The sequence below is a fragment of the Schistocerca nitens genome, chromosome 5, assembly GCF_023898315.1.
Source record: "Schistocerca nitens isolate TAMUIC-IGC-003100 chromosome 5, iqSchNite1.1, whole genome shotgun sequence".
NCBI lineage: Eukaryota > Metazoa > Arthropoda > Insecta > Orthoptera > Acrididae > Schistocerca > Schistocerca nitens.
The window spans coordinates 132,024,487-132,048,909 of record NC_064618.1 but is presented as its reverse complement, the minus strand read 5'-3'; the positions used below and the strand labels follow the sequence as shown (position 1 = coordinate 132,048,909).

Below are 24,423 nucleotides of genomic sequence, written 5' to 3'. Positions count from 1 at the left end.
GTGCACAACTGCTCACCACTTACTTTGCACACACTTGTAGTTCTCCTGCACATCCGAATTACCGTCTCCTTTTCTCCACCCACAGCGGTTCATCTCCCACATCGGCAGCCCAGGTCAGGGCTTAAGATCACGGTTCGCATCTGGTCCCTTCTGTCTGAACTGGAGTCCTTCCCGTTACCAACTCTCTTCGAGGTCCATTCTTGTACACCTCCATGGTGTACACCTAGGCTACATATTCTTCTGGTCTTTTCTCATGGCCCTAAGGACTCTGTTCACTCTGTGGCTCTCTGCTGTCACTTCCTCTTGATTCTCGACATGTACCGCGGCCATGAAGTGGTTTAAACCAATGCCCCAAAGGCTTTGCATGTGTTCATGGAGGACATATTGAACAGCTCTCCTTGCCAGATGGCTGCAGTGTTTTCACTGCAGAACTGGTGGCCATATCTCGTGCTCATGAGCACGTCAGCTCGTGCTCTGGCAAGTCATTTCTCCTGTGTACCTTCTCCTTGAGCAGCCTCCAAGTTATCGACCAGTGCTGCTCTTGCCAGCATTTGGTAGCATCCATTCAGGAGCCCACCTATGCCTTGGAACGGTTCCGTCGTTCAGTGGTGTTTGTGGGGCCCCCAGGACACTTCGGAATCTTGGGCAATGAACTTGCCGACACACTGGCCAAACAGGCTACATGGAAAGCACCTCTGGAGATGGGCATCTCTGAAACTGAAGTGCGTTCTGTCTTACGCTGCAGGGTTTTTTGGCTTTGGGAGACTGAATGGCATTACAGTACACGCAACAAACTGTGTGTCATTTAGGAGACTACGAATGTGTGGAAGTCTTCCATGCGGTTCCCTCACAGGGAATCGGTTCTCCTCTGCCAACTCCTCATTGACCATAAGAGGCTAACACATGGTTACCTTCTCTGTTGCGAGGACCCACCTCGGTGTTGCTGTGGCTCACAAATGATGGTTGTCCACTTCTGGGCGATTATGCCTCAACAGCAGCTTTAGTTTTAAGTTTTATTCTTGAAGGTGGGTTTTGTCATTTGATCTAAGTTTTAGCACATGTCCTTTGTCCATCCGTGTCCTCCACCGTAGTGCTTTTAGGGTGGAGGTTTTTATGTGTTGCATAGTGGCTGGCTTCTCCTTTTTATTCTCATGGTCAGCCAGCCATGGTAATCTGCTCTCTTGTTTTGATCTCTTCTAAGTGGTTCATGCGTCTCTGTGGTTTTCTTGTCCAATTTTGTCCATTTTAGTGTCATTCTTGTGGTTTTCTCCTGTCTTCCAGCTGTGTTTCGTATGTCTTGATTGTTTTACTCCCACCCTTGTGGAATTATTTTAATCGGAACGAGGGACCGATGACCTAGCAATTTGGTCCCTCCCCCCTCTTTTAAACACAACCAACCAACCTCTTCCCTGTTCCCATTCCAGCACTACACAGCACTCATTCCACCATCACACCCAGCCTTTTTATTTCTCTCCTTTTCCACGCTTCCCTCCCACTCCCCCCCTCCGCACCACGCTGCAGCACTTCACTGTCTGCCACCCCACCATACTATCCTTCCCCCTCCATGCCCCGGCCTCGCATGACCGAAAGCTTTTATTGTGAGAGTCTTTTTGCTGTGCCTATCTGTGAGTCAGCATCTCTGCTATATGAAGGATGTATTACAAAGACAACTCCCAGTTATAGGATAGGATAAGCTTGTAATGTGACTGGAGTACGATGTATTGGGTTCATGTATAGCACCTTGGTCTTCCACGAGGGTATGACCCATGTGGCAAGGGGTTGGGAGTAGGTGTGGTGTAACAGAGGACTAGGAAATTGCATACATCGCTTCGGTGGATGGCAGAATACCACTTGGGAAGGATTGTGGGTAGAATGTTCCTCATGTCCGGGAACAATGGTAGAAGTCCAAATCCTGATAAAGGATGTGGCTCCAGTTGTTACAGTCTGGGACAATATTGGGTGATAGTGGCTGCTCCTTTGCAACTGGTTCCTAGGTGTAGATTAGGAACAATTTTGTAGTCATAAGGTGCTAAAGAGCGGTATCAAGAAGAAGATATTTTACATAAATTATTATTATGCAATAAAATTAATGGTTATTAAGCTCAAAGATGCCAAAGAATGAGATTTTCAATTTCTTGATTAAGTATTGAAATAGAGTTGTTTCTCTAGTTCATTTCACATCACTTACTTGCTAACAAGATGCCTTGAAATTTATTTAGAACTTCCAAATAAAATCTTCTTGATTGTTAGGCAGTGCTATTTTTCTCTTAATCACCCAACATATTGGCCCTACTCTTAGGATTTTCGCCTGTTGTTATTCAGAAGAAAAAATAACACATTGTAATAATCAGAAAGTAAATGGAATTAACAGTGGCTACAAAATTGTGCAGACTTATGTTTTAAAGTTAACTACACAAAGCTGTGTAATTTTTCCTTGACTGAACCAACAGTGTGTTCGTTTATATATATTTTTCTGTTATATAATTTGGAAACTGGCGTATCTTCTTGTTCAGCTTCTTGTTAAAATCACTGTGTCAGTATGCAAGTGGATGTGTATTTACATTAACACTGGTAATGAGAGTGTTTGAGATACTATTGTTTGATTTTTGTTCCAGCAACCTTCTGGAAATTATGATGACAGTGGGTATTTCTCAGTTCAAGTAATAAGCAGTGCTCTTGAAGTTTGGGGTCTGGAACTTGTACCATACAATAGCACAGATGAACGAGCTTTGGAAGCCCAGAGATGTCCTGGGTAAGTGCCTCCCATGAAGAGCTAAAGACATGCATTGCACATGAGCCTTATTGCTTGTTTTTGTTCAGTTTGTATTTAATGTCTGTGTATATAATTGGGTGAGAATGGGGTGTTAACATTGGAGAAAGAGGATGAAATTGCAATGCCTAGGGCTTACTGCTTAGTGCATTTGTGCTGAGCATGAGGTGTTAAATACCTTCACCCAGTTCCACCCAGGAAAGTATGGGAGAATACTTAGACTATATGGTTGCACTCCACTCCCAACACTGACATTTTACTGAATGTCATCACATATGATAAAAAATATATTCTAATCACAAGACAGTAAAGAACATTGTCAGTAGCTAAGGAGAGCACATATTTATTATTTCAGTAGGTGTTCCGTCCATTGAAAACTTTGTACCCCTGTAAGAACAAAATTTGAAACTTGAAAATTTCGAATAGAAACTGGTGACACCAAGTATGAAAAGTTTGTTACACCAAACAGATTCCATGTTCCTAGATTTCTGTAAAGCATTTGACACAGTGCCGCACTGCCGACTGTTAACAAAGGTACAAGCATACAGAATAGGTTCCCAGTTATGAGAGTGGCTCAAAGACATTTTAAGTAATGGAACCCAGTATGTTGTCCATGATCGCGAGTGTTTCATCAGAGACAAGGGTATCGTCAGGAGTGCCCCAGGGAAGTGTGTTAGGACCGCTTTTATTTCCTATGTACAGAAATGCTCTGGCGGACAGAGTAAGCAGTGGTCTGCTGCTATTTGTTAATGATGCTGTGGTGTATGGGAGGGTGTTGTCATTGAGTGACCGTAGGAGGATACAAGATGACGTAGACAAAATTTCTAGTTGGTGTGTGAGTGGCAGTTAGTTCTAAATGTAGAAAACTGTAAGTTAATGTAGATTAAAAGTGAAAACAAACCCATTATGTTTGAATACAGAATTAGTAGTGTGCTGCTTGAGACAGTCTGTTGATCAAATATCTAGGCGTAATGTTGCAAATATGAAATGGAATGAGCGTGTAAGGAATGTAGTAGAGAAGGTGAATGATAGACTTTGGTTTATTGGGAGAATTTTAGGAAAGTGTGATTAATATGTAAGGGAGACCATCTATAGGATACTACTGTGACTCACTGTTGGGTACTGTGGGTGTTTGGGATCTGCACGAGGCAGGCTTCTCGATTTATTACCAGTAGGTTCGAACAACATGCAAGTATTATGGACATGCTTCGGGAACTCCAATAGGAATCACTGGAATGAAGGTGACATTCTTCTCGAGGAGCACTATTGAGAACATTTAGAGAACCGGCATATGAGGCTAACTGCAGAATGATTGCCTCCTATGTACATTTCACTTAACCACCATGAAAATAAGATTATTGATATTGGGGCTCGTGTGGAGGGACATAGACAGTTGTTTTTTTCCCTCAATCTGTTTGCAAAAGGAACAGAAAAGGAATGGACTAGTAGTGGCACAGGGTACCCTTTGCCATGCACCCTACGGCGGCTTATGGATTATGTATATAGGGGTAGATAATCCACCACCCGGGGGGTAGATAATCCACCACCCATTCAGCTGGAATTGGCTGCTACCCGGCACAGGGTGCCCTCCGCCATGCGCGCCATGGTGGTTTGCGGGTTATGTATATAGATGTAGATGTAGGTGATCCCCCACCAAGTCAGCTGGAATGGGCTACACATTGAAAAGACATCATAGAATTGAAAGAAAAGATGGGTTTGAGGAAAGAAAATGGGAAGACTGGTCTTATGGAAGAAATAAAATTTAAGCTGTATTCAGTGCCATAAGAGAAGCCTATGTACCTCTAGTTCAGGATCCTTGCTTTTAATAGCTAAAACACTAATGTTAGACTGAAAGAAGAGAAATTGAGAGTAACTGGTGACAAAAAAAAAAAAAAAACCGCAGAGAACTAAGTATTTTCCACACCACAGGCGTATGGAGTTTTTATGTAAGAGTAAAGGAGCACAATGGACACATTTTTCAGTAGAAACACTGAAAGCCAAAGACAATACCTCTATTCTCAGTGACAGCAAATACATCTTGAGGTTTCAACAAGAATCTTTTACTCATTATTGGGTTAAAACCCCTCTTTTGCTGCTGCAGTTGCCGCGCGGGATTAGCCGAGCGTTCTAAGGCGCTGCAGTCATGGACTGTGCGGCTGGTCCTGGCGGAGGTTCGAGTCCTCCCTCGGGCATGGGTGTGTGTGTTTGTCCTTAGGATAATTTAGGTTAAGTAGTGTGTAAGCTTAGGGACTGATGACCTCAGCAGTTAAGTCCCATAAGATTTCACACACATTTGAACATTTTTGAGCTGCTGCAGTTATCGAGGCACTTTCTCCTCTGCCTCATTGGAAGAAAGCATTTCTAGAATATTGTTCAACAAGTTTCAGAGTTGTCATTGACATGGTTTTGATGCCAGACAGCTGAAAGAGAAGTCCAGGATGGAATAACAATTATATTATGAAAATACTGCTATACATTGTAAGCTTTCAGCCAAAAAGCCTTCCTCTGAAATAGAGGGAAAACACACACACACACACACACACACAAATACAACTCAGGCACACATGACCACTGTCTTAGGGCACTGTGGCTAACGGGAGCAGCAGTCTGGTTGGGTGGTGATGGTAAGGAAGTGGCGTGGGGCGGGTAGACAAGGGACAGCAGGGTAGGGGTGGGGGAGGGTGTAGTACTGCTTGTGGAAACATTGCAGGTATGTGGAGGGAACAGGGTAAAATCGCCAGGTGTAGTTAGGAGGCTTGGAAGGGGAGATGGTAGGAAGGATCCAGATGGTGCGGGCATTGAAGCAGTCGTGGAAATGAAGCAAGTTGTATTGTGCAGCATTGTTGTCTGTGACTGGACCGGAGTAGGCAGTGTTGGGACGATGCGTGGTAAAGGTCTCATATCTAGGTCTGTTGCAATGATATTACTCATAAAGTCGTAAGGCAAGGGGGTTGGGAGCAGGAGTGGAATACGGCTGGACGAGGGTATTGCGTAGGTTTGGTGGGAAGCCGAATACCACTGTGGGAAGGATAGTGGATAGGGTAGTCCTCATTTCAGGATTGACAAGGGTAGTCAAAACTTTAATGGAAAATGTGGTTCAGGTGTTCCAATCCTGATTGACACTAGAGCCACAAAGGAGTCCACCATTGCGGCTGGATGGTGGGATGTGGTAGATGACCTGAGAGGCAAGACGGGGAGATCTGTTTACGGATGAGGTGGGAGGGTACTGAGTGAGACCCATGGTACATTTGGAGGAGGACTGCTCATCACTGCAGATCTGATGGCCATGGGTGGATAGGCTGTATGGAAGGGACTTCTTGGTATGAAATGGGTGGCAACTGTCAAAGTGGGGGTATTGCTGATGGTTGGTAGGTTTGATATGGGCAGAGGTATTGATGTAGCTGCCCTCGAGGTGGAGGTCGACATTGAAGAAGGTGGCTTGTTGGATTGAGGAGGACTAGGTGAAGCAAATGGGGGCCGAGGTGTGTAAGTATTGGAGAAATATGGATAGATCAAACAGTGGAAAATGCAGGATAGACTGTAAAAATATAATGAAAAAGACGCTACTCACAGTACAGTAGAGATGCTGAGTCTCAGATAGGCACGGAAAGTATTGCTTGCTGGAGTGTCTGGGGATAAGGGGCAGAGAGGGTGGGGCAAGTGGGTGCAGTCACGAGGCTAGACAAAGGACGGGGCGGGGTGGGGGGGTTGCGGAAAATGAGAGAAGTAAAAAGATGGAGGGTGTGTTGGTGGAATGGAGGGCTTGTGTAGTGCTGGAATGGGAACAGGGAAGGGGCTAGATGGGTAAGGATGATGACAAATGAAGGTTGAGGCCAAGAGGGTTATGGGAACATAGGGCATATTGCAGGGAGAGTTCCCACCGGAACAATTCAGGAAGCTGGTGTTGATGAGAAGGATCCAGATGGCACAAGCAAAACAGTCATTGAAATAGAGAACATCGTGTTGGACTGCATGCTCAGCAATGGGGGATGGTCCAAGCTGTTTCTTGGCCACAGTTTGTCGGTGGCTATTCATGTGGACAGACAGCCTGTTGGTTGTCATGCCCATGTAGAATGCAGCACAGTGGTTGCAACTTAGCTTGTAGATTGCACGACTGGTTTCATGGGTAGTCTTGCCTTTGATGGTATAAGTGATGTTTGTGACTGGTCTGGAGGTGGAGGTGGTGGTGGTGGTAGTATGTATGGAACAAGTCTTGCATTTAGGTCTATTACAGGGATAGAAGCCATGAGGCAAGGGGTTAGGAGCAGGGGTTGTGTAGAGATGGATGAGGATGTTGCTTAGGTTTGGTGGGTGGCGGAATACCAATGTGGGAAAGGTGTTGGAGATAGTGCGTAGGACTTTCTCATTCAGGGCAGGATGAGAGGTATCAAGACTGTGGTGGAGAATGCAATTAAGTTGCTCCAGTCCTGGGTGGTACTGAGACTTGAGGGGAATGCTCCTCTGTGGGTGGTTAGTGGTGGTGGTGGATGACTGGAAAGATAAGGCATGGGAGATTTGTTTTTGTGCAAGGTTGGGAGGCTAATTACGGTCTGTGAAGGCCTTAGTGAGGCCCTTAGTATACTTCAAGAGGGACTGCTTCACTGCAGCTGTCACATCTGTAGTGACAAGCAGTCCCCCTCGAAATATACCAAGGGTCTTACTAAGGCCTTCACAGACCGTAATTACACACCCAACCTTCTACAAGATCATATCTCCTGTGCCTTATCTTTCCAGTTACCCACCACCTCCCAAAGTCCCACCATCCGGCCATAGAGGAGCATTCCTCTTGTGAATCAATACCACCCAGGGATGGGGCAACTGCATTACATCCTCAGCCAGGGTTTCGACTACCTCCCGTCATACCCTGAAATGAGAAATGTCCTACCCACTATCCTTCCCACCCTCCCAACATGGTATTCCGCCACCCGTTGAGCCTATGCAGTATCCTCCTCCATCACTACACAATCCCTTCTCCCAACCCTTTGCCCTATGGCTCATATCCCTGTAGTACACCCAGATGAAAGACCTGCCCCATACATATCACTTCCCATCACCTACTACACAAACATCACCTATCCCATCAAAGACAGGGCTACCTGTGAAACCATTCATGTCATCTACGAGCTAAGCTGCAACCACTGTGCTGTGTTCTGTGTGGGCATGACAACCAACAACCTGTCTGTCTGCATGAATGCACCGATAAACTGTGGGCGAGAAACAGCTGAACCACCACGTTGCTGAGCACGTTTTCAACATGACATTCTTCATTTCAAAGACTTGTTTCATAGCCTGGATCCTTCGCACCAACACCAGCTTTTCTGAACTGCACAGGTGGGAACTCTCCCTGCAAATATGGCCTATGTTCCCGTAACCCTCCTGGTCTCAAAATTTGTCAGTCATTATCATCACCCATCTAACCCTTTCCCTGTTCCCATTCTAGCAATACACAGCCCTGTGTTGCACCAATGCAGCCTCAGTCTGTTTCCGCAACCCAACCTACCTTCCGTCTAACCTCCTGACTGCACCTAGCTGCACTACCTGCTCTCTACCTCGTCTCTGTATGCTTCTGCTAGCAGCAATTTGTCCCCTCATCTCCTTTGTTATCCCTCCCCCTCCCTAATGCACCCTCCTCCTTACCCCCACCACCCGTTTGCCTCTCCCATCATGTGCTGCTGCTCGCAACCTGGCTTCAGCTGCCAGAGACTCTGTGTCTGTGTGTGTGTGTGTGTGTGTGTGTGTGTGTGTGTGTGTGTGTGTGTGTGTGTGTGTGTGCGCGCGCGCCAGATGGTCTTATTGCCTGAAAGCTCTTTTTCTGTCAGTCTTTGTGTTGTGCTTATCTGTGACTCAGCATATCTGGTATATGGTAAGTAGCAACTATCCTTCCCATAATATTGTTAAAAATGTGGATAGGATGCTCACATCCTGGATTCAGATCACGAAGATGGTTCAGAACATGAAGATCATATCTCCATGATCTCAATGAAGGGTGAGGCTCTAGCAGTCCCCTACCGTGTCCACACCACATCCCTACATGTTCCCACAAGCAGTACAACACCTTCCCCTTCCTTACTATTGCTCCCTGTCTGCACCCCTTACTGCCTCCTTACGCACACCAGATTGCTGCTCCTGTCACGCGCAGTTGTAGTCTGCAGTCTGGTCACAGTGGCCAGAGACAGTAGTAATTTGTATATGTGTTTGAGTTGTGCCTGTTTGAATGTGCGTGTCTTCTCTATTTTGGAAGGAGGTATTTTGGCTAAATGCTTAAATGTGTAGCAGTCTTTTCATTGTGCGTTACTATGACTGTGTCTCCCCTATATGGTAAGTAGCAATCTATCCTTTTCATAATACAGCTACAAGGGAAATTAATAAAAAGAACACACAAACCTCTCTTCCTACTGTTCCCTGTCAAAGAAATTCTGAGAACATTTCTGCTTGAGAAAAGTGTTCACTATCTGTATCTAACAATCTATGGATCCAAAAATTTAATTTCATGGTAGACATTGTCATCTAAACTAACTTAATCATAACCTGAAGAAGATGTTTTTGATTTTAGAAGAAGTTATTTTATTTAAAAGTAAATTATCTCTTTTTGTTCTAGATTTTGAAAGAGACACTTTGACTCACATTTGAAGTCTGATGTATGTTATTTCAAAGCAATGCTTTTAAATAATAAGAAGGAAGCCTTTCCCAGCTGGTTTCAGGAATTCAGAAAGAATAAAGTGATGTTAGCCTTCTTTAAAAGAAATCCTCAGAATGCTACTGAAACAGAGTTAAATTTTTCTCCCTTTGATCCAGCAGCTGGAGATTCCTTAACGATGCTGTGTTTGCCCATGTTTATTCCCTTGCTAAAATCCAATCTCATTTTCTGTTCCGTAAACACAGTCTCTTTAGGCATAGTGGAGCCAGTCCACCTCGGGGAGGAAACCCTGACGTCAAATCCTGGTCCTCCAGGTATGGGGTTAGGTCAGTGGGCAAGTACCACGTTATCTATAAAAACTTTCCAAGGCTCGAGAATCTAAAGTGAAGCCTTCCAACTTGGATGGAAAAACATTAAAATAATTACTGACAAATAAATACACCAAAATAGAGAGTCAAATGGATTGGCAGTACAAGGACATAATTGTTTTGCCTGGGACGGGAGGGGGGGCAAGGAGATGATAAATTTGGAAATTTTATCTATTTTTGATTTGAAGGTGATAGACATAAAAGGGTAAAAGTGGGTATTTTCACTCTTTACCTCCAATTTACATAGCTATTTCACTTACATCAAATACTATGCATTTTTATGTGAAAGAATTGTCACATTCACCATCAAGTTATATGGAATTGAAGTGGTTATACACAAGAAACTCATTTATGAGGGTGGGCTCCATGTGGTTGCCAACCTCATTTATCTGTACTGATGTTATCTGTTATCCCATCATATTTTGCTGAAAGCAAAACCTCTAATATGTACTATAACATACAAGCATTCTTGGGCACTAACAAGAAACATTGTTTTTGGCACTTAAATTCTGGTATTTACTGTAGTCTATTCACATGTATTTAGTCAAATATGGTGACACTTTCTTTTGTTTCAAATTTGTTTGGTGTTTGAGAGCAGTACAGTCGTGTAGACATCTCGCTAACGTCATTGTGCCTGGAGTTGTTTCCAGCTGATGTTCTATGTAAACCACTAGGTTTTCTTTCTGTGCCATTGCCTCCAAATTAGGAACTGTACGCCTCATAGTCACTAGTTCTCTGTAGTGCAAGAGATTGTAATACAAATTTTGTCATCAGTTACTATGCCGTAACCATCACCACTGTCATTCTGCGACAGGCATCTATATTACTGTCATCTAGCATGGAAGCTTGTAACTAATGATCTCTGTGCTACAAGCAGTGCTAACAGTTGTACAGATACTGTACCATAGCGACTGCATACAGCATATTTTTGTGTTACAAGAAAGGAAAAGGAAACAAAAAATTAATTGGGATAAACCGGAAATCCAGACTGAAGAGGGCCGGATAAAAATGGTTCTTGTGTAATAAGAGCATATGCACTGAATGATTATATGCCACAGCAAACCAAAGCCATTCCTCCTAGAAATTAGACTACCTACCCAACTAATTTAAAAGCCTCCAAGAAGTAATACTGTTATAGCAGGAGATATTAATGCAAGAATGGGCTTCAAGTAAATGATTCAATTGTAGGAAGATATGGAGAACATGTTGTTAATAGTTCTGGAGAAAATCTTGTAGTATTCTGTAACCAGTACAACATGAGAATTTTGAATACACATTATTCACGTAAATTTGTTCACAGATCAGATATACTACGTGCGAAAGATCGTAATTAGAATAGAGATCAGTAATTGATTACATTAATACTAAGTCAAGATAAAAAAATGACAGTTTAAGACTGGAGAGCTACGTGGGAAGCCAACTTTGGATCTGATCACTACTTAGTTTTATCAAAGATGGCATACCTGTTTTGTAGGAAACATCAACAATGGTAGAACTGACTAGCTGGCGAAATGGAGAGAAACTGGAGCAGGCACACTACGAGCTCATTCACCTGAAGCCGTTTGTCATAAAGCATTGATTTAAATGAAGATTAGAGTGTGAACTATAAATGATGGCAGAAGATAACAATTTTGAAATTGGATATGAGAATAAGAATGTAGACATAAAGGATCTTCCATGGTTGTCATACAGTCTTAAGAAGTAGATTTGTAAAAAAAAAAAAAAAAAAAAATATACAAAGAATTGTTATCAACTAAATTGCCACAAGATAGTCAAAAATTACCAAAAAATAAATCAGGAGCTAAGAAACAGAATTAAATAACAAAAGAACAAGATGTGGGAACAAAAATGCATTCAAGTTGAGAGTTTTAGCAGTTGGATCACAAAGGACAGGAGTGTGGAAGACAGTTATTGGCACGAAGAAAACGCAGGTAAAAAAGGGAGCAGACAGCTTAATCCCTTTAAGGCAGTAATCGGCAAACTGCGGCTTGCGAGCTGCATGCAGCTTTCGGCCCCTTGAGTGTGTGTCTTCCCCAAAATAACATGAATAGTGTTAAAGCTTGTGATCAACACAAATATAAAGGATTTTTAGTTGAAATGGAGAAAGAGTGCGCAGATCTGCTGCATAACAAGATACTTTGGTTTGCTTCTTCGACTGATGACCTCAGAAGTTAAGTCCCATGGTGCTCGGAGCCATTTGAACCATTTGCTTCTTTATTAACAGAAATTACAGCATTTCTGCTTGAGAAAAGTGTTCACTATCTGTATCTAACAAACAATCTATGGATCCAAAAATTTAATTTCATGGTAGATATTGTCATCTAAACTAACTTAATCATAACCTGAAGAAGATGTTTTTGATGTTAGAAGAAGTTATTTTATTTAAAAGTAAATTATCTCTTTTTGTTCTAGATTTTGAAAGAGACACTTTGACTCACATTTGAAGTCTGATGTACGTTATTTCAAAGCAATGCTTTTAAATAATAAGAAGGAAGCCTTTCCCAGCTGGTTTCAGGAATTCAGAAAGAATAAAGTGATGTTAGCCTTCTTTAAAAGAAATCCTCAAAATGCTACTGAAACAGAATTAAATTTTTCTCCCTTTAAGATTAACATTGGCAACTTTAAAATGTGATTCCTGGATTTAAAAAAAAAAAAAAAAAATCAAGCTCAAAATTTTAACTTTTTGTACTGATATAAAAATATTAGAGAAAAAGAAAGAGAACTTAGTTGACAGCACAAATGATCTTCTTTGAAAGATACAGAGAAAGAAGATATGTTGATTTCTAACATCTGGAATAATACTCTTCACATATAATCAGTAGAAAAAAAGTTTGCCGTTTTCTTATTCATGTATATATATTCATGTGAGTGATCATATTTCAGCATGAATGCTATCAAGAGTAAAATGAGTAGTAGTCTTATTGATGAGGACCTAGAATTGCTCCTAAGATTATAAACAACCACATACCAAATTGAGTTACCCAAACTTTCCAAGGAGATTAAAGGCCACTGCTCAGATTTGTGGATTTGTGTGTATCAGTCATTGTCATGATTTAATACTTCAGTTACCACACAGTTTAATCAATAAATAGAATTGTTATTAAGTATGATATAAATTTTTATACAATGTACCCATAGTTTAAATAACATTTAAAATTATAATTAAAGTTTATTAAAGTAAATTTATGTAGCACTGTGGAATGACAGAATATGTGTTGACTGTTCAGAAAGGTATGTGGAGATAGATGAAACAAGTACACACAACAAGAGTTGTTAGGAGAGTTGAAAGGGGTCATCTTCGGCGAATGTACATCAGTCAGTCAGATTGAGGACAGTCTTAGCAAAGGCCAACTTAGGAGAGCCCTAATTTAATTACAATATATCTACATGTACTGTAGTTAAAATAAATAAAAAAAAACTCAAAAGAAAGTCCAGTCATTGTACTGTTGATTTTTGCCTCTGTTGGCTAATGAGCTTTGCCGACCAATACTTTAGGGAATGGAAAAGAGCATTCTACTGATCTTCTGATTGAAGACAGATCTCCAGTACACGAAAGGGAAAGAAGGTGAGACTGAAGAAACTGTTCAAGATATGACATTACCATAGAGAAAGTGAACAGTACAATAGGTAAAATGAAAAATGCAGATGACCTGGTCCTGGAAACCTCGCTGTGGAATTATTGAAAGTTGGAGGATGCTATTTGAAAAGAAAAAGTGCCATATGAACAACTTGTCAACAGATTGAAATGCATCAGAGTGGAAACTGGTTTCCATTTTCAAGAAGGAGAATAGGAGACACTAACTGCTACAGAGGTGTTAATGTCAACTGCGCAATGAGCTGCTTGTTTGGCAAAACTATCTGAGAACATAAGGCAGAATGTTGGCCACTAAATTTGGGAAGACCAGAGTGGGTTCAGACAGAACATATCCTTTACAGATAACCTCTGTATTTTGCAACAGCTAATTTAGAAATTTGTAGTGTTAGAGAATGTGTTACATATTACCTTTGTATATTTTGCAAAAGCTTAAGACACATTTCATAATACAAAACTGTGGGAAGCTAAGAAAGATGTAGATGTAGATGACAATCTTTTACAGATTATTGTTTAAATATACAAAAACAACATGGTACAGATTAAAAGAGGGTCAAAATTATTGGAAGCTAGTAGCCGCAAGAGGGTTGAGACAAGGTTGCAGTATGTCACTCATATTGTTCAATTTATAAGAAGAAATTGCTCTCTGAAGACGGAAGAACGGTTGTGGAGGAATGTGGACCATTGTAGATGATGTATAGGTATTTTCATTGCAATGTGCTGATGATCAAGCCATTGTAGCACAAGATGAGAACAATCTTGAATTCATGATGTCATTTTTCTGATATAAATATGATAAATGGGGATTACAGATGAGTCTGATAAAAACTGAATCTGTGGTAGTGAGTAGCAAAACCAGATTTGAAGTACAGATCAGTGACAGAGTTTTTATGAAACAGGTAGAAAAATTTAAATATCTTGGGGCATATAATGACAGCAGTGCATTGGATAAGAGATGATATGGGGTGAAATTTATAATGACCAATGACCCTAAGTGCTAACATAAGATTTAATCTATTCCATGATTAATTAATGTTATTATTTGGAAATAGCATTCCACATAAGTCAATCAGAAAAGACATTAAACAGCCTTGTAAAAAAAAAAAAACAACTGTGGATCACTCGAGGGATTAAAGTATCTTGTGAAAGGAAAACGGAAATGTATCTGTTGGCTAGAACAAGTAGAGATCCTGTAGTAATTGCACACTAAAGAAACTACTCAAAATTACTAAGAGAAGTTATTAAAAAATTGAGGAATGTTCACATCAAAAATTAGTAATTGTACGACAGACTTAAGGTTTTATGGAATGTAGTGAAACAACCCAGGACCAGCAACCACAGAACACGGTAACATCACTAGTGAAATGGATGGAAGGGCTATGAATGATGAGTCACAGGTAGCAAATATATTTCATAACCTTTTCTTAACTATAGTAGAAAGTATAGGGATAAACAGTTCCAGAAAGAAATAACAGCAGTATCTTGGAAAAATGAGCTCTCATAAAATTCAATAATATGAATGTATCATCAACTTATGCTTCTGAAATTAAGAATACTATACATTCTCTCAAAAATAAAAGCCCATCTGATCTTGATGGTGTGTCCAATAGAATAGTAATGAATTGTTGCCATATAATAGGCCTTGGCTCACCTGAAATTTGTAATCCATTACTAATTCAAGGCATTTTTCCAGAGTGACTGAAATATGCTGTTGTCAGACCCCTATTTAAGGAAGGTGAGAGGAGAGTTGTAAAAAACTATCAATCTGTTTCACTGCTGACAACATTCTCCAGGATTTTTGAGAAGATTATGATAATCTCAGCAAATCAGTTTGGATTTCAGGAGAGTTGCTCTATTGATAATGCTATATACATGTTCACTCATCAGATTTTACAAGAATTGAATCATAAAATAATGCAAGTAGGTATTTTCTGCAACCTACCTAAGGCATTTGACTGTGTAAATCACTGTGTTCTCCCAAACAGATTGAAGTTTTGTGAGATTGATGGTATGGCCAACCAATAGATAATGTCATATCTGACAAAAAGAATGCAGGAAGTTGTACTTACTAATTCAACCAATGTATTCTGAGGACATTGTTCTGTCTGGGGAGAAATCACGTATGGGCTTCCCCAAGGCTCACTCTAATGTCTGCTATTGTTCCACATACAATCTTCCGTCTAATGTACAACAAGTAGAATTCATTCTTAAAAGTATCATTGACTGGTTTTTTTTGCAGATAGCCTCACCTTCAGTTTTAAAGTGACACAACATATTAGTTCTGCACAAGTAGGAGTACTACACGAATGATAAGTGTAAACGATGGTGAGAAAACGATAAATAGGATGGAAACTTCAAAATTCTTAGGTGTACATATTGATGAGAATTTAAACTGGAAGAAAGCACATTTTGGATTGCCCAAAACAACTTCATGCAGCCACGTTTGCACTTAGAATCATTGCAAATCTTGGGGAGGGACAAATCAGTAAGTTGACATATTTTACAAATTTTCATTCGGTAATGTCATGTGGAATAATGTTCTTTAGGAAGTAAAGTCTTCATTGCTGAAAAACATGCTCTAAGATTAATACCGTGTTTACTCGAATCTAAGCCGCACTTTTTTTCCGGTTTTTGTAATCCAAAAAACCACCTGCGGCTTAGAATCGAGTGCAAAGTAAGCGGAAGTTCTGAAAAATGTTGGTAGGTGCCGCCACAACTAACTTCCGCCATCGAATGTATGTAGCGCTACACAGGCATGCTTTGCAGGCACAAAGATAAATACTGGCGCCAAAACCTCTGTGTCAGTAAATAAAAAAAAAAGGGGTGGAAGACGAGCTTTTTTTTCCTCTGCCCCGAGTTTCGACCACTGCATTTTCATACATTATCCATCAAAGTAAATACAAATTGCGTATTGTTCATCTTCGAATGTTGCAGCGTTTCAACGTACTACGAAAATCCGACTGGCAAGACTGTTAGGGATGTTTGTCAATATGGCCAACTCTAAGTTCTGAATTTTTTCCTACCTGTGAGATGAGATCGTTGCTAATAGGAACTTTTATGAATTGTGAATCACATGCAGTATTCTCTTCACCATAAGAATAATACAAATATAAACATTTTGCCATGTATTCTTTCGTGTTTGCTGCTATCTCATTTACATCCTGTCTGCCTAATAAACTACGAAACTAGAGTGAGTCAACAGCAAACGTGGAAGAATATACATATCATGTCATGTTTATATTCGTATTATTCTTATGCGTAATTGTGATACAGTCAGAAATGAAGCACGGCAATTGACTAGATTTTTAAATCTAAGGTGACTCTAATTCCTGTGCAGAATGTAATGTACTAAAGAGGCATCTGCAAAGATTTTCAAACGGAGAAAAATTTTCGCTAAACTCTCGTTCAGAACATCTATCATACGCAGTCTATTATTTGGTTCTTGTCGATCATTATCAAAGAAAGCAGCAGTGTAAGTAACAACAAATAGCAGTCTCTTGCCATTGTTTCGCTAATGAGACGATTCCTCTCTCTCTCTCTCTCTCTCTCTCTCTCTCTCTTATTAATTGTAAGCGGCAGTAGCACGCACAAAAGCAAGCCATGCCGTGAGCGGCGACAGGCCATAAACACTCATTATCAGAATGCGACAAACATTGCGTGACACAGTACAGTAATGCATCTTCAGCTTAGAGTGACATAAACACCTATAAAATTGAGAACGGCACTTATCAGATCAAAGAAAAATAAGCAATCAATTCAAACCAGGCGAAGCATGTGAAAAAGGAAGGGTACCCGTATAAATACGGACGGAGCGCCTGACACACAGCATTGGCTACCTGGTAAAGCTTAACTTCTAAGCTTACGACTCGAACCAAACTACTGTAGCTGTATCGTCATTCATTCGACCTAAATTGTGTCTCATATTACAATGGACCAACATTGTTTCGATTTGGAGGTGCGGCCTAAAACTTTTCTCCCCCCTTGAATTTCGAGTCTCAAATTTCAGGTGCGGCTTAGATTCGGGAAAATTTTTTTTCCCTTGATTTTGAGTCTCATTTTTCAGGTGCGGCTTACATTCGAGTGCGGCTTAGATTTGAGTAAATACTGTATATGATGTTCCCCACCCCCTCCATGACTTGTTCCCCACATCATTACGATTTATGGTGCAAAACGATTCATGGAACATGAAACTAACCAACTATTACGGAATTGGAAAGAAACCATTAAAGAGGTACAGGCATTTGTTGAGAATGTCAGATCATAAATGACCAAAGCAAATTTTTGAATGGAAACCATGTATCAGATGTAAGTGCAGCAGATCATTATGTTCTTTGAAAGACCACATCAGTGAAATAATGGAGCATTGTGGCACACACAAGGAGAATGCTCTGAGTGGAGAGGCTTGGCAGAAGATAGTGGGAATCTGCAAAATGCTTTTATTAATTGATCTTTGTGTTTCGTTGGTTAGTTAATTAGTTATATATGTATCATAGATTATTTGAACAATTTTTTTATTGAAATGATGTAGAATGAGTCCATCTACAGGTTGTGTAAACATGATAATATTCAAATTAATGAACATATTTTAGTCTTTCTCTTGCAGCTATACTAAAAACTAGTTTTTCAATAGTAAAGAGAGAGAAAGAAAAAGAAAACAGCTACCAATTTCTAAATAAAAATTTGGCTACCAAATAGGGTTTGTGCAGGAGAAATGATTTAAGGGTGCATTTAAAACTTACTTTTCTACATATGACATTTTATGTTATTGGGCAAATGATCAAAAATTTTTGTTGTTGCATATTGAATTTCTTTCTGAGTCATTGAAAACTTCAGTAATGGGTAATAAAGGTCATTCATTTCTCCTCTAGTGTTGTAGGAACGGATGTCACTATGCTTTTCAAATAGGGATGGATTACTTGTGACATATTTCATTAGTGAATATATGTACTGCAGTGGCAAGTCAAAACACTTCCTTAGGGTGTACATACAGAATGACTGCAGGTGAACACGACAAAGTATCAGATTGCCTACTTTTGTTCAATCAAAATATCCATAAGACATTATTGAGTGGAAATAAGCAAAATATGCCACAAGATTGGATTCATTTATTTCAAAGACTATAAATTGTACGTAGAGCAAAAGTAGCTGCAATTAATTGTTGAGCAGTTCAAGAATATGCCTCTTCCAACTCAAGTTGTCATTGGTATGTACAACCTGAAATTTGCATTCTACTCTGTTTGCTGTCTCCTGTTCATGTGCTACATCAATTGTGGGTATGTCTCTATTTGTTGTACGGAACCGAATATAGTGCTTTTATCAAAATTAAGCGAGAGTCCATGGTTAGAGAAACTCTTAATAATTCTTTAAAAAAGATCATTAAAAAACTCCTCTGTTGCTTTTGACACTCTCACTCTAAAATATTCCCCTTGCTCATGACCTTGCCACGGCTGAACTCTACCTGACCAATGTCCTAATATTCTGAACCCACCAACTCATTCCTGTGTACAGCTGACCAACTACTTCCTTAATACTAACACGAAAATAAAAGTATGGAAGTGGAGCAGACACGGACAGGGGATTTCCCTGGCAAAGATGGGGAAATCAATGGAGATAAGTGGCTTTGACAAAGGATACATTATTATTACGCACAGTCTGTGAAAAAGTATCTTGAAAATGCAAAGCTGGTCGAATGTTCACGTGCTACTTCATGATCATTTACGTAAAGAGGAGGAGGACAATGAAACTACCACTAGGCACTAAATGGTTGGATGTCCATGACTCTGCACAGAACATGGAGTTTGGAGGCTCGCCTGCTCTGTAAAGTAAGATAGATTGTGATCTGTGGCATCTCTGCTGAAAGAGCACAATGCTGGTGCATGCACAAGTGTTTTGGAGCACACAGTTTATCATTCATTGTTGAACATGGAGCTCCACAGCAGATCGCCCATAACAAGGGGAGGTCACCAATCAGGACACGCCGATTTTGCCCAAATTGTGTGTGTAGAAGGAGGTGGGTTTCCACATCATGTGCCTTAAATATTTCACCTGAGTGGGTCTTAGGAAAGGAGAAAATGCTCTCGAAAGTTTTTCCGATAGCACTATATATCTTATTAAGCACCCTATTCGTCATTAACGCCGTAGCGTAATGGTCAAGCGCATTGCTTGTGAAACAGGTGACCTGAGGTCGATCCCAGATACTTCATGATGATATTTTCTGTTTTTTTTTTTTTTTTTTTTTTTTTTTCCATGTTTATTTTACTTCGATTCTTCCGATTGTTCAACTATTTACCGTAGAAATTAAACACATTCAAGTAGTATATTTATATAATTAGGCGAAAGTGTTAATGAAAATAAAGTTTCCAAAGATTCTTGTGATTACATGCACTACTTTTTATTTATTATCACAGTAGAAGGTTTGCAATTTTTATGGTTACATCGATCATAGAAACATGTGAAACATATGTTTCACACCAGGCACATTTTATGAAGGCATTGTTTGAGCAGTTACATTTGGCCAAAACATACGTCATTGGAAAGGACACTTCATTCAAGTTTTGAAACGACGATTTGTCCACTATCAGTTTGGATGCAAACTAAGCGTACTGGATCATAGGGGTGAACACAGGAGCACTGAATTAATGCTGCATGATCAAATGTATTTTAACTCCATCTTCTCTTGATGATATTTCTCGCTGTTGTCTGAGCAATTCAGGGGCACTTTGTAGTCTTTTAATTAGAATTATGACTTGGCGATAGAAATATAAATCACACGGTTGAACCAGTGGTGTACATTTTGGTAGAATGACCTTCATGGTACACATTGCCTCGCCTAGCTCATTCGTAAATGTCTCATCATACGATGTTGAATCTATTTGGCCACTTCAAGAATCCACCAATAGAAGAAATTTATTGTGTACGACATATGGCTTCAATCTTGTTTCCAAGAATGTTGCATATAGCTCTTTTGTTAGTTTCCCTGACATGGAACATATAATGACAACATTTTCGTAATCGTCTTCTAATTTTTTGATATTGGCGGCAACCCGAGGACAGAATTTATTCGCAGGCTCTTGCAAACATAAAAACACGAGGGGTAGAAGTTTCCCTGAAGCATTTAAACTGTACTGTGCTGTTTAAGAGTGGTTGATCTTCGATAGATTGAGTTTTTTCACCATAACCTTTGACATCCAGAGACCTGTTGTACGTTGACTCATACTGCAGCCAGTCTGGTCGGTGTTAATTATGTAGTCAATGTTGAAATGTGGCATTACATGTCTCATCTGCATACGAAACTTCTCTGCTGCTGCCGCCACTGTTTCGTCCAAAGTTGTGACACCATTTTTGCTAACGAATTTCGTTATTTTTCGCTGCCTTGTCGAATTTTTTCTTGAAGGATTTTGCCCAAGTATTAGAAGCATGGAACGTTAATTTCTGTTAGCGTCATATACGTAATAAGAATAATATTTTATTTTCTAACCTTTTTGTATGTCATTTACAATATAATTGTTTTAGGTTTGATTCGAAAGCTTGAATGTATTTAAATTCTACAGTAAATAGTTAAACAATCTGAAAAAACGAAGTAAAATAACAATGAGAAAAAACAGAATAAAAGTTAGGAAGAACCTGGGATTAATTTCAGGTCGTCTGTTTGGTAAGCAATGCGCTTGACCATTACGCTAAGGCTTTAACCATGAACAGTGTGCTGAATAAGGTGTATAGTGCTATTGGAAAAACTTCTGAGAGCATTTTCTCCTTTCCTAAGGCCCACTCACGCGAAATATTTAAGGCACGTGATGTGGAGGCCCAACTCTTCCTACAAACACACACAGTTTGGGCAAAATCGGCGTGTACCGATTGGCCACCTCCCCTTGTAGGTGTTCATATGTTGACCCAACATCGTCAGTTAAGATTTCAGTGGGCGTGGGACCGCCAGGATTTGACCATCGATCAGTGGAAACATGTTGGTTCTTCGGTTGAATCGCACCTTCACTACTCTATATCAATGGTCATCTCCACAAATGCCATCATTGAGGAGAATGGCAGCTCAAAATGTGCAGTGTGCCATGGATGCAGACTGGGCAGTATTATGCTGTGGAAGACATTCTCCTGTACTTGTATGGGACCTGTGTTAGTAACCAAAGACATACTGACAGTGGCAAACCACCTGCATCTCTTCATGCTTGATGTCTTGCCATATGGCAGTGTCATCTTTTGGCTGTATAATTGTCCATATGTTGGAGCCAGAACCGTGCTACAGTGATTTGAACTCATATTGATGTCTGTGGTGACCAAATTTGCCTGATGTAAATCCTGTGGAACCCATCTTGGACACTATCGGGCACCATCTCCATGTATGCATATCAGTGGCTCATTACTTAAGCGATTTGCTTGACCTGTGTATAGACATCTAATGCCACGTACCCTACACAAACCTACCAACAAACTGTCTGATCCCTGATACACAGTATCAATTATGTCTTCCATTCCAAAGATGGACAAACAAGCTATTCAGGAGGTGCCACATACCTCCACAAACCCACCAACACACTGTCAGATCCCTGATACACAGAATCAGTGATGTATTCCATTTCAAAGATGCACATACAAGCTATTAAGGAGGTGGTCATAATGTTTTGGTTCATCAGTGTATATCAGGTAAGTATCAGACATTGAATGTAATAGGAATACAAAATGAAAACTAGTGTTAATACTTTCATTAGGGTGATGATGAGGGACACCATCAGACTGACATAAGGAAACTAAAAAATTAATCAAATGTAGTCTACATTTTGTCTGTTACGATACAGAAAAATGAATACTGAGAAAAATTATAACTGTTTCGTGAATGTGCTGTAATCTGTGAAAAGAGCATGTGCTATTATTATCATACTGTATAATGTATAATGAGCTTTGAATGTGTCCCAGAGGGAGTGTGCTCTAGGTAGCATCTACGAAAGTAGTAAGTTCAGCAATTTAAGCTACCGTAAAATGTCAGGAAAAGTAACAAAATGAAGTAACCCCGAAATCTGCTGTTAGGACCAGTAGAGGAAGGAATGAGCCAAGGAAGAATTGCGTAAGTTTTGTATTTGTAATATTATGTTGGAAATGGCTTCAGGAATGTAATGTGGGGTGGATATTTCAGTCTTTTCAACTTGTGTGATAAAGCTGCTGCTATTGGTCAATTTTGTGGAGTAAGAAAATCTTGTAACTAAATTGACACAACCTTGTTGATCCTTAAAGCAGGCACTGAAATGCTTGCATTTTATTTGTTTATTTCATATGGTGGCTGGTTTCCTATTCTTATAACACTATAACTTCACTTCATATTAAATACACTTCCTGACAAAGTAGGTGAAGCTCCAGAAGATACAGTTGGATGTCAAAGTAGCTTCATACATGTATCTACCATCAGCAGGTATGTAAATCATTAGAACTGCATCTATCTGTAATGGGTATAACAGCCAGTAGAGTGCATTAATGTTGTTCATGTTTAATATTGTTTACCAGCCTTGTAGAGTATGGGCTGTGAACAGTGTTAATGTTGGTCACTGTGTAGGACACAGATGCCGCATACTAGTTTGAGACGGTATTATCAGCACCTGACAGAGATCGAAAGGAGCCTCTTAGTGGGTGTCCATATGGTTGTATGGTCAAATTGTGCAGTATCCAGATCTATGGAACTTTCTGAAATGACATTGGCTTAATGTTGGTCTGGGTGGGAATGTTGTCGAGGTTCTGGTCAACCATATCTGATCACCACCAGGATCAAGGTATTGTGCACAAATCACATCGCATCATAACTCCTTCACATCTGCCCCTGCAATCTGAGAACATGTAATGGACTCAGCAACATTCTGTGTTGGCCTATACCATTGAGACCTACAGCAACCAGACAAAGGAATTACCCATCCCTTGTGTACGTTACTGCAAATATCACAACTCAAATGGCTGCATTTTGAGTGAAGCAATGACCAGGATTTCTGATGAATACTGTTGCGTTGTGTTTAGTAGTGAAACTTGGTTCTGCACTACCCCAGATAACAACCGTCAGCGAGTATGGCAGCCACCTGCTCAGAGTTTCCACTCTTCCAATGTTTTGGAGAGGCACAATGCTTTTACTCCTGGTATCATTGTGTGAAGAGACATTGGGTATAACTTCAGGTCATGGTTGGTAGTAAGAGAGAGAACTGTGACAACACAACAGTACATCATGGACAGTCTGCACCCTCGTGTGTTAACTTTCATCCAAAAGTATAGTTTCTCCTTTTTGTACCAAACAATCCATATCTGGCATTCTAGTTAATTAGCACATTCGAAAATTTTGATTTGTACTTCTGCAGCAGAAATGAGTTTCTTTTTAATAACTGTTGCATTTACATCTGCAATGCAGACAACACCACTGTCATAACCACAATCACTATCACTAATTTCAATTTGCTGCACTGTCACCTTTTTCCTTAATGTGGGACTTTCCTATATCTTCCGCAGACACACTTTCAACGGTGACAACACTATCACCCATGTACAAAAAAATATTGCACTGGATGTTCCAACTGCTTTTTTACCTATAGTGAATTAAGGAGAGATTTCCACAGGTAGCAGTTTCATTACACATATCTAGTAGGTTAGACCCTTTTCCATGAGCTGTTTGGAAGGATTAAGCTTTTCAGAAGCAGTTGGAGTTGGTAGACTCCTTAACCTGTATCCGTGCCTTTGCTATATAATGCAGAGCAGCTAGAATTGATACTTTGATGGGGACTGGAAATGATCCAGCCTTCTTTAAACTCAAAACCATATGCACAATCATTTTTATGTAACGTCTTCAAAATATGAATAATGTATAAATTCAAATGCTACAACTTGCTTTTGCTATTTGATCACAAGAATTCTAGCTGCATATTGTGTTAGTTTGCTTGTTTTAGGATGTGCAGGGCAGCAATTGACAAATACGAGAATTTTCCTGTTGGGGGCTCTGATTTTTGCATCAAGGCTGCAACATGTTCGGTTTTTAATTGTCAGTAACAAACAGCATAACTTTTCAGACTCTTCAACATTG

The 24,423-nt window shown here is 40.1% G+C and overlaps 1 protein-coding gene across 3 annotated transcripts in view; it reads left to right on the top strand.

Moving 5' to 3' along the window:
* LOC126260217 (ataxin-3-like) overlaps positions 1-24,423 on the top strand; it is a 137,770-nt gene that overhangs the window by 56,212 nt on the left and 57,135 nt on the right. For all 3 annotated transcript variants that reach the window (XM_049957516.1, XM_049957515.1, XM_049957517.1), the window contains exon 3: positions 2,616-2,752. In XM_049957516.1, coding sequence (XP_049813473.1) covers positions 2,616-2,752 — 137 coding nt within the window. The remainder of the gene's footprint in view (positions 1-2,615; positions 2,753-24,423) is intronic.